The sequence below is a fragment of the Salmo salar genome, chromosome 03 (assembly GCF_965601325.2).
Source record: "Salmo salar chromosome 03, fSalSal1, whole genome shotgun sequence".
In the NCBI taxonomy this organism is placed as follows: domain Eukaryota; kingdom Metazoa; phylum Chordata; class Actinopteri; order Salmoniformes; family Salmonidae; genus Salmo; species Salmo salar.
The window spans coordinates 49,032,837-49,044,874 of NC_138293.1; the positions used below are offsets into that span (position 1 = coordinate 49,032,837).

Here is a 12,038-nt window from a genome sequence, read left to right on the forward strand (position 1 = left end):
TTAGTTGTTTTGGCTCTGTACCCCAGCACCTTGGATTTGAAATGCATCCATACATCTTTAGTTGTTTTGGCTCTGTACCCCGGCACCTTGGATTTGAAATTATACAATGACTACATCATTTTATTCACGATCATTATTCACGATTCATTCAGGATTATCCGTAATCATGGTAGCATCCACATTCATGTAGAAGTGTTTGGAAACATATTCTATTCTTATTTAAATTAAAGTGTCTCCAAAATGACACAATACATTATTTACCATTAATTTCTATTGGGCACAATATAATCTGAAACATAACCAAAAAAACAGCAAATGCATCCAACAAATTTGTAGAGTCACATGCTCAATGTAGTCATTGTGTGCTATGAATATAGGACCAAATACCTAACTCTTTACTACTTTAATACACATATACAGTAAGTGAATTTGTGCCAATACTTTTGGTCTCCTAAATGGGGGGACTATGTACAAAAAAAGTGCTGTAATTTCTAAACAGAATTTCTGAATGAAAGCTGACAGTCTGCACTTTAACCTCATTGTATCATTTCAAATCCAGGTGCTGAGGTACAGAGCCAAAACAACATAAAAATGTGTCACTGTCCCAATACCTTTGTAGTTCACTGTATTTCTAGTTAGCTAAGAGGAGCCAATTACCAGGTACCCATTCCTACTGAGGCAGTCTTCATTTGCCTATGATTTTAACAATGTGGGAGAAGGTCAGGTAGTTATGTGGACAGTGTTTCTTCAGCCACTTGCAGACGTCCTGTTGGGTCCACAGCACCGCTGGATGCGAGATGGTGTGTATTCACTATGTCTCATACAGATAAAGTGAAGGTATGTATAACTGCAATTGTGTGACACTTAGATTATGATAAGCAATGGATATTCTAGTATTATGCATTACTTTATCTAAAAACTAGATTCTTCATATTCCATATCTCTTCTTAATATTTGTACAGCAAGTAAATACATCATATCTTTAAAACCCTTGTCCATAACATATCGAAAACAAACAACATATCCATGATATGACAAAGTAAACAAACAAAGAATGCAAGTGTCTGTACACATCTACCGTATGCATTTCCAAAATCAAAAACAAAAGTATTAGTGTATTTTCCATTTAACAGTCAAGTTGTTTCATCATTCAGACAGTCAAAGTCAACTGAAGGGAGGGATAGAGGGAGGAATGGAGCAAAGGAGGGGAGGAGGTATGGAGAGAGTAGCCTCACCGAGTTTATAAACCCAAAGGCACAACGTCGCAAGACTTCTGGGGAATGCTTGCAAAGCAGACCAGGCCAGGGTTTGGGGTTAGAGAGCAGCTAAATGAGATGAAATAGATAAGAAAAATTATTTCTTAGTTGTTGTTCATTTAAAGGCACAACCTAGATTCGAGCCAATGTTGAACATGTTACTACACTAACTGTTAGACCCAATGACATGTTTCTGCGCATGAGCTTAGTTAGCCAACTTTGCCATGACATCGCCTGTGTGATCGGGGATTTCTATTTGAGAAGCAGTTTCTGCTGCCTTTCTTCATAATGTACTGACTTTGGCAGCCTGTTCCTCAGGACAGTTCATTGCACAACCATAGAAGACCTACTCCCCTTTACCATCATTTCTGAAACGGGAAACTCAGTTTTCTGAGTGAAACAGAATCACATATATCGGCAATGCTTCTTTCTTCAAAGGATCCTAATTCACAGTCATGCTGGGTATCTGATTACTAGTTAGTTTATGAAGCACCGTAACAGTAGGCTGCTTGGATGTCTGCACTCACAGTGTGACAGTAACAGTTCCAGCTCTACAGTATATACCCTGTTGCCTTTCAAATTGATTACTTGGGCTACCAGGTGTGTGGAACATATCTTATTCATCAGTTACAATATCTGATCAATGAGACAGAGACAGATAGAGAGAGAGACAGAGAGAGACAGAGACAGACAGAGACAGAGAGAGACAGACGAGAGAGAGAGAGAGAGAGAGACAGAGACAGAGAGAGAGAGCAAGGGTAAAACCAGCAGGATAGGAGCCCTCAAGGACTAATGTTTTGCACTCCTGATATTAAGGGGAAATACACAAAATAGATGTAGGATAAATATTATTTTTACACAATAGAGTTATAACTACAGTATACTATTACTGCATCATTGGAGATGTATGCATTTGACCCATACTGCTAGAAAATAACCAGTCCTTCTGGCCAGCTACATCCTGTTCCGATTATTGCTTTATCAAATACAGCTATGGCAAAAACATTTACACCAAATCATAGCATGTTCTCTCAATTCCCTCTGTTTATAAAAAGCTAAATGTATAGATAGATCTACATTATATTCAGCTCTACAGCCTATATTACAATAGAACGTTCACATATATATATATCTTTGTCATTGACATGGTTCATTGACAGTACAAAGAGATGATCTGGGAGGTGACATTCTGTACATCGTCATGACTTTATAAAAGAAAGGAAGAGAATATATTTTAGGGAGAGGGTGCTCATGTAGGCAATGATGTACTTGATACTGTATGAATTAGATCTATCAAAACTATATAGATATTCCAAAATGAAAATCCTGAGGGGAAAAGATACATTGTGAACAGGGTTGTGACATGAGTATCATACAGAGACATTGACATTCAATAGTCCCATTTTCTCTCCACCCACCTTGGAATAAGCCACCCACTGTAACGTACTACATTGATTGATGAGTAATAATTCTCCTTCCTGCACCCACAATGAAAGAAGAAACCCAGAAAGGGGGAATCTCATGTAGTTATAATAATATAACTTGCAAATTGATTTGTCTACAATGTCAACGTCAGTTCATACATCTTTTCTCTATGTCACAGTCTGTGCTCTTTTATTCAGCAGTTCATTGTCTCTCTCTCCAGTTCTCTCTCTCACTCTGTCGCTCCTCGTTTAAACCAGTTTGGCCTTGTTGAATGGGAATCCTCCTTCAGTCTGTTTGTCATGTAGAAAATAGACTCTTCTCTCCCCTCTTCAGTTCTCTCCTTTTACAGCCCAGTTCTGCTGTCACATATCTGGAGCGAGCAGGTCCTCCCATAGCTACTGGTGACGTATTGTTTCAGTGAAGGAAAAAGGGATCCAGAAAGGGATGAGCTAAGAAAGGTTTCCAAAGGAGGCTGCCAGGAGGGAGAGAGATCGAGAGGCAAATTCATTATTTAGATATGGATAGAAGGAACAGTGGGGTTTGGGGTTAGATGGGCATCACTGGGTGTCTTTCACACCCTGATACCCAATTCCAACACACACACACACACACACACACACACACACACACACACACACACACACACACACACACACACACACACACACACACACACACACACACACACACACACCACACACACACACACACACACACACACACACACACATCCAGAACCCCTGCCTCCGTATGACCTCTCTTCAAACTCTGTCAACAACCTGGTTGCATTTAGAATTCTTTCTGAAACAGGAGTCTGTAGAGTGTAACCTCAGGTTCAGAGAAACAGGAGTCTGTAGAGTGTAACCTCAGGTTCACAGAAACAGGAGTCCGTAGAGTGGAACCTCAGGTTCACAGAAACAGGAGTCCGTAGAGTGTAACCTCAGGTTCACAGAAGCAGGAGTCTGTAGAGTGTAACCTCAGGTTCACAGTCTCTCTGTGCCTAAAACCATTCTCATATCAAACTCATTGACCTCTATGAACGGTTGATTTCTGTGACAGCTACACTTTTGCCTCTGCCTCAACTGACAACAAATGACGCTCGGAAGACTATATTTTCTATCGGAGGAATAAAAAACAAAAAAGGAGACATTTGACATTTGAGTTATCTCTCCCCTGATATGGAGAGAATAACACCCACCTGTCTCTAAGACATGGCCAAATCTAACATGGCATTGGAATGAAACACACCCTGAGACAGAGACACAGGGAGAGACTGGGTTAGCAGGTAGAGACAGAAAGGCAGACGGGATTGAGGGGGTGGCCTGAGATTGTTCAGGTAAAGAGGTGCTTTCTCTCAGATATAAACACATCAGAGACTAGGGAGAAGAGAGAAAGCGGAGAGGCGAACGAAGGGGTTCCGGAGAAAATGTGTGTTTGAGGAAAAATGTCATGTTCTTTTTTTTTTTTTCTGAGCCTCCCACAGAAAGATTACTCTGCTGCTGCTGTAAGAGTCCAGAGGCTGGAGCAGGAAGCAGGGAGGGATGCAGGCCTGAGGATGAACATTGAATCAAACACACAATGTTTACTCAGTGCTTTTGTTAACAAACTCCTACCCATGCACACTTGGTGGTAATGGTCTGGAGAGAAAAATAAGTTAAAAGAATAGAGAATAAGAAGAAAGACAGAAAAGGTGAGAGAAGCAGAACTGAGAGTATGGCATACATTTAAAAAACACTAGAGGTCAAATCTAAAAACAAGAAAGAAGTTGAGAGAAAGAGCCATGTCTCAGTAGTGTAAACAAACCCCAAGCTAGATCCATTCAGTCAAGTCATTGTACCTTAAAAACAACCTCTCTTTAAGTAACAGAGCATTCAATGTTAAATATCATGTTAATTTCTGTCAGATGAATCTGAAATTACAGTGTATGATACGAGTCGCCAGGCTGAAATCCTCTGTTAAACCTCCTACACTCAACTTTCCTCCCTCCACTTTATCCTGTCCTCATCCCAACACTCACTATCACCCCTCCCTCACCTACTTCCCCTTAACCCCGTTTTCACCTCCATCCCTAATCCTCTTTTCGTCCCATCTCTACATCCTTCCACCACCTCTCTCCCTCACCTCTCCTCCTAACCACCCTCTTGGTTATCAGGTGTTTTATGAGGCCACTCAATTAGCTATCTGATAGGACAGAGTCAATGCCTGATAGGACAGAGTCAATGCCTGTTGAACTCTTTCCCTGTATCTCTACCCCTGTATATCTCTCTCTCTGTCTCTCTCTCTCTTTCTCTGTCTTGCTCCTTCTCTCCCCCTGTCTTTCCCGTATCTCTTCCCCTGTATATCTCTCTCTCTGTCTCCCTCTCTCTTTCTGTCTTGCTCCTTCTCTCCCCCTGTATCTCTTCCCCTGTATGTCTCTCTCTCTGTCTCCCTCTCTTGCGCCTTCTCTCCCCTTCTTTTTCTCTCATTAATTAAGAGTCTATTGACACACCTGTGAGTCAATCTAAGTAACATAATAAAAAAATCCCCATCAAAATTTGTCAGTTTAAGATAGATATATCTGTTTTGCATGGGCTGCGTCTCAATCCACCACATCAGCCTATGTGGGCCTTCCACATCTGCAGTGAAAGGTGGCCGAGCTACAGCGGTGTTTCTAAGACCATAAGACGTCCTCAAAATCGGTCTTCTCATGAAAACATCTGTAGCATCCGAACGGTTACACTCTAAGGAAAGATGAGATTCTCACGAACACGAAGATATTCTCTGTTTTGCTCCACAAGTGTCAGGGACTCGTCTGAAGGTAACCTGGTACCGGTTAAAAAAAAATGAATGTATGTATTAAGGTAGCTTTGTGCCAACAAAAAAGGGGGTTAAATGTGTCCAAAAAACGAAAATATTTCCTGATCTTTCTTATATCTCCTAGATATAGGACAGACACTTTTTACTGTCTATTTTGCCATTTATGAATGTGTAATTCAATGCATGTCTATGGGCTATAGCAGTAAGTGTTTTTATACCTACAGGGGTCCTAAAATTCAAAATCAAATAGCTAAATGATCCATGACCTTCTTAAAACATTTCCATATGATAGCTCAGTAGAACCTCCCTCTGTGTAGAATATCTGGCATTGGACAGATCTGGCACGGACATTCACTATGTACACTGAGTGTAGAAAAAACATTAAGCACACCTTTCCATGACATAGACTGACCAGGTGAATCCAGGTGAAAACTAGGTTCCCTTATTGATGTCACTTGTTAAAACCACTTCAATCAGTGTAGATGAAGGGGAGGAGACAGGTTAAAGAAGGATTTTTAATGAGTGTGTATGTGTGCCATTCAGAGGGTGAATTTGCAAGACAAAAGATTGAAGTGCCTTTGAACAGGGTATGGTAGTAGGTGCCAGGCGCATCGGTTTGTGTCAAGAACTGCAACTCTGCTGGGTTTTTCATTCTCAACAGTTTCCCGTGTGTATCAAGAATGGTCCACCACCTAAAGGACACCCAGCCAACTTGACACAAATGTGGGAAGACATGGGCCAGCATCCCTGTGGGACACTTTTGACACCTTGTAGAGTCCATGCCCCGACTAATTGAGGCTGTTCTGAGGGCAAGATTGGGATGCAACTCAATATTAGGAAGGTGTTCCTAATGCTTGGTATACTCAGTGTACTGTCTAATGATGAGAGGTTTTAACATTGTCAGTGTTCTATAGCTCCAGCAGACTGTCATTAGCAGCTGAATTCAGGTTAGCACATAGTGACTGTATCTGACTATTGATGTCTGGATAAGTGTGTTTATGGAACACATTACACACACACACACGTGCACAGACGCATGCTCACACACACGCACACACAGACACACACACTCTCCTCACCTCTGCTGAGCAGTTGCAGGTTGCGGACCTCTTCTCTGACTTGTAGCTGAAGGACCTGCTGTAGAACCTCCTGTCTCAGTGTCTCCTGGACAATGCCCATCCTCTCCAACTTCTCCCCGTTCAACCTCAGCAATGCACGACCTGGAGGGAGAGAGGGAAGGAAAGAAAGAAAGAAAGAAAGAAAGAAAGAAAGAAAGAAAGAAAGAAGAAGAAAGAAAGAAAGAAACTATGTTAGAACAACCTCAGCAATGCACGACCTGGAGAGAGAGAGGGGAGGGAAGAAAGAGAGATAGTCTCTCTCTATGTTAGAACAGGTGTAGCACATGGGGATCATTGATTCCACTCTCTCTTATCTCTTAATTAAGACATGGTTTTAGGAAGGTAGTGATCATTTTTCATGCAGTACGGAAATGTGTAGGTGGCTCAACTTACCCTGTCCCGCGGCTCAAGCTACAGTACTCCTGGTTGTGCCAAGAGACCACTTTCTTTGGACAAGCTATGTTTTCAAAACTGTCATGTTTACATGAATTCTGATTATTTCCAGGGATACACAACATCCTGAAATATATGTATGTATCTTTGTTAGAAAGAATACTATATTTCCCTTGATGGAGTGGTGCTGAATGTAAAAAATGTCTCAACCTACCCCACTCTCCCCTACTGCTTGACTACAGGTAACTGCCAAAATAAAGGCGCAAATAAGGGATACAAAGTATATTGAAAGCAGGTGCTTCCACACAGGTGTAGCTTCTCAGTTAATTAAGAAATGATCATCCCATAAGGCCGAGCACCCCATTGGATACCATAGCTAGAACAAGGGATCTCATTGCCTTTGAAAGAGGGGTCCCAAAGGAGCATAAGGGGTTTAAAGAGTGTGCAGCCAGCTCACCCGTAATACAAGTTAGTGTTTGACGTCCATCCATGTCTGAGGACGTTGTGAGACGACGTGGACACTGGCCACTAGGGGCAACAGTGAGCGCTGTTACCTTTATGTAGGTTTCGGGTTTTGCTAAGGCATGGTAGATGGACATAAGCATCTGCCTCTGATTCCAAAGGTTTCATGTTTGAATTCAGCAATAGAAAGTTGTTTTTGACATTTTTAGTTTTAACGTCTATGGGCTAGGTGGGCTTGCGTCCCACCTACTCAACAGCCAGTGTAATCCCGTGGCGCGTTATTCAAATACCTTAGAAATGCAAAAACCTTAAATTTTTCAAAAATATGACTATTTTACACCATTTTAAAGATAAGACTCTCATTAATCTAACCACACTGTCCGATTTCAAAAAGGCTTTACAACGAAAACAAAACATTAGATTATGTCAGCAGAGTACCCAGCCAGAAATAATCAGACACCCATTTTTCAAGCTAGCATATAATGTCACATAAACCCAAACCACAGCTAAATGTACAACCCTAGGACATTATGTTATACAATACATGCATGTTTTGTTCAATCAAGTTCATATTTATATCAAAAACCAGCTTTTTACATTAGCATGTGACTAGCATGTGACTAGCATTCCCACCGAACACTGCTGGTGAATTTATTAATTACTCACAAACGTTCACAAAAAGCATAACAATTATTTTAAGAATTATAGATACAGAACTCCTCTATGCACTCGATATGTCCGATTTTAAAATAGCTTTTCGGTGAAAGCACATTTTGCAATATTCTCAGTAGATAGCCCGGCATCACAGGGCTAGCTATTTAGACACCCAGCAAGTTTAGCACTCATCAAAGTCAGATTTACTATAAGAAAAATTGTATTACCTTTGCTGTCTTCGTCAGAATGCACTCCCAGGACTTCTACTTCAATAACAAATGTTGGTTTGGTCCAAAATAATCCATCGTTATATCCAAACAGGGGCGTTTTGTTCGTGCGTTCAAGACACTATCCGAAAGGGTAAATAAGGGTGGCGAGCATGGCGCAATTCGTGACAAAAAAATTCTAAATATTCCATTACCGTACTTCGAAGCATGTCAACCGCTGTTTAAAATCCATTTTTATGCCATTTTTCTCATAAAAAAGCGATAATATTCCGACCGGGAATCTGCCTTTAGGTAAACAGACAAAAGAAAAGAAAGCATTCGGTTGACTCGGGCACGCGCCTAAGCCCATAGTACTCTGAGCGGCCACTTGCCAAAAGCAATAAAGTGTTTCAGCCAGAGCCTGCCTCGATATCGTTCAGCTTTTTCCCGGGCTCTGAGAGCCTATGGGAGCCGTAGGAAGTGTCACGTTATTGCAAAGATCCTCAGTCTTCAATAAAAAGAGCCAAGATGAAACACTACTTCTCAGACAGGCCACTTCCTGCATGAAATCTTCTCAGGTTTTGGCCTGCCATATGAGTTCTGTTATACTCACAGACACCATTCAAACAGTTTTAGAAACTTTAGGGTGTTTTCTATCCAAAGCCAATAATTATATGCATATTCTAGTTACTGGGCAGGAGTAGTAACCAGATTAAATCGGGTACGTTTTTTATCCGGCTGTGTCAATACTGCCCCCTAGCCCTAACAGGTTAAGCCTATCCATAACCTTAATCCCTTACCTTAACCATTCGGAGGTAATGCCTAAACATAACATCAAACACTTAGAAACTTGACATTTGGAACAACTTTATTTGACATTTTAGAAACATGATGAACGTTTAATTCTGAGGTGAGAGCTGGCAGGTGTGTCTGTGTCAGTCACCAGATCTCAACCCCCATCAACAAAGCTCCAAATAATGGGATTTCTCTCGGGAGAATGGTGTCGCCTCCTTCCAATAGATTTCCAGACACTTGTAGATTCTTTGCCACGGTTCATTGAAGCTGTTCTGGCCTGTGGTGGCCCAATGCCTTAATAAGACACTTTATGTTGGGGTTTCCTTTATTTTGGCAGTTACCTGTTGTTGGGCCCAAGCTTGCTGTACAATATTGAAACCGATTCAGTCTTTCTACAAACATGCTCTCAAGGTGCTTGATTAAAAAGTCCAATAGCCAACACTCAGAAAGCATGAGCTGGCCTTCCGAGTTGCGCAGTTGTCTAAGCCACTGCATCACTAGAGATTCTGGGTTAAGTGGGCATTGTGTCAAGTAGCAGTGCGGCTTGGTTGGGTTGTGTTTCGGAAGACGCACGGCTCCCGACATTTGCCTCTCCCGAGTCCGTACGGGAGTTGCAGCGATGAGACAAGACTGTAACTACCAATTGGATACCTACGAAATTGGGGAGAAAAAGGGGTCCAAAATAAATAAATAAAAAATAATAAAAAGAAAGCATTAGCTACTGATCTGGGAAAGTCTTGTGAAATACACAGACTCATGTCTTGTTTTCAAGATCCTATATGGCCTGGCTCCCCCTCCACTTAGTGCCTTCATCAAGCAGAACATTCATTGCAGCAGATCCACAAGGTCTGCCATGAGAGGTGATGGATACTGTAGTTCCCAATAAGGAAAAGCATCTTCAGTCAGACAGTTTTCTCTTCGAGAGCTTCCCATGTCTCTTACACACTGCCTTCAGACACAGGTAACTGCGCTACCTTCCGCGTTTTCACAAAGAACCCAAAGACATGGCTAAAGGACAATCAGGTGTGTGAACACAATCTATAGCTGTTTATAGCTGCTTTCCACGTTGTTTGTTGTCTGTAGCTTGTGAGGTGTGTAGATGTTGTCTTTTTGTTTGATTGCTTTTTATGTTATTGCTGTTGCATGCTACTGTACGTATTGGATCGTTAAAAGACACATCTCAAAAAATATAAATGAGCTTACCACAATCTATTTCAATAGAAAGTTTGAAAAAATAGATACGATTCTGCAACTACGAAGGGGTAAATGCTTGTCTACTTTGGTCCTATCACAGTTTACTTACTAATGGCGCTGCCTACTCCAGAGGACTCGTTTTTTTAAATCATAGGAGCCCAAAATATTTCATTTTATTTGGAATGCTAAGCCAGACATATGAGTTTGGGGTCTAAAATGATGAAATATTAAAGCTTTAAACCTCTCACTATAAGCTTCACTCATACATAATTTATACTTAAACCCAAAATGGTTATCCAGTACATAATTAAGAAAGGCTCATCCTTTGTTAAAAAAAATCCTTTTTGCCAATTAACAGATTAAACATTCTCATTTATGTCTAATTCAAAATTAAATGTTGTTAAAAGTATCCCTCTTTCTTAAACAAGTCATGCAGAGTTTGTTACAATTCAGTTTCATCCTCCAGAAAAGATAGACAGATTTTACAACAAATGTTCTGTTTAAACTCAAATATACTGATTAATTAAAAAAAACATTCTTTATGTATTTTTTTATTTTTATTGTATTATATTTACTAATGATATTACAAATATAAATGATGTAGTTTTGTCACATACGCAGCTATCGAAAATAGATGTGAATGTCTGCTCAATCCAAACTTACAACCAACTGATTGCAGCTTTACTACAAACATGGAGGAGGCAGGTGGAAAAGGGAGAAGGTAGGGAACTTGTTTGCCTGCCATATATTAAAGATGCAAATTGGCTGAAAGGAACTGGCATAAATAGAAAAATATACCCATTTCATTTCAGGACAAAACATTTTTGACAGCTGCACCATACAGGTTACAAAATACATGGGAAGAGATTTTCGATGTACCAATTCCATGGCACATGGTTTATGAACTGGTAAAAAACAACACTTAGTTTTTCTATTTAAATTATTATACAAAATTCTTGCCACCAACAGATTGCTATATATATGTGGCATACAACCATCTCAGCTCTGTAGATTTTGCTGCGAAGAGACAGAATCACTGGATCATTTGATCTGGTATTGCCCCTATGTAGCTTGTTTCTGGTCACAGGTTCAGGAATGGTTAAAAAAATCACAACATGCACTTAAAATGAACCTAACAAATAGTAGTGATGGGCGATTTGGAAAGCCATAGTCAGTCCATAACTAATATAATAATACTGGTAGGAAAGGTTCTAATCTTTAGCTCACATCTGGGGATCTGTGGATACTAAACGATTATAAATTATAAAAACACAATTGAAAAATATATGGCACATGGAAGTCAAATGAGGTCTATGGTGATAGGTGGGATGGGCTGAGAGTGGCTGAGGGTTGATATTAAATAACTTATGTTTGGTAATGTATTATTGTTATTTGATTGCTGTATATAAAAGTACCATGTATGTCAAATGTATATGTAAAATGTATGTATATGTAGCAGAAAAGCTGTAAAAAAAACAAACAAGATGTGTCCTCTGAAGAGGGGGTTAATAAAATCCCAAATAAAAAGTGTTGCTTGTCATTAGTTGCTCTATATGTGCTCATTGTCTGTCTGTATTGACATTTTCATTATTTTTAATAACCTGCCAAGGGACTGCAGTCGAAAATGAGCTGTCTGGATGTGTGAAACTCACTCCTCAGCCTGAATTGTCCCCACTTGCACTGCCAAATAGCTAGCTTTCAGTGGTGCTGACTGGCAAGACGCTTTGGGAGGGCAGTCT

The 12,038-nt window shown here is 40.4% G+C and overlaps 1 protein-coding gene across 2 annotated transcripts in view; it reads right to left on the minus strand.

Annotated features, from left to right (window-relative positions):
- Positions 1-2,215: 2,215 nt before the first annotated feature.
- The window catches only part of LOC106600622 (sterile alpha motif domain-containing protein 10), a 230,348-nt gene continuing 220,525 nt past the window's right edge, over positions 2,216-12,038 (minus strand). For both annotated transcript variants that reach the window (XM_014192113.3, XM_014192112.2), the window contains exons 4-5: positions 6,557-6,697; positions 2,216-3,153 (exon numbers count right to left, since the gene is read on the minus strand). In XM_014192113.3, the coding sequence (XP_014047588.2) occupies positions 3,131-3,153; positions 6,557-6,697 (164 nt within the window). In that variant the 3' untranslated portion in view covers positions 2,216-3,130. The remainder of the gene's footprint in view (positions 3,154-6,556; positions 6,698-12,038) is intronic.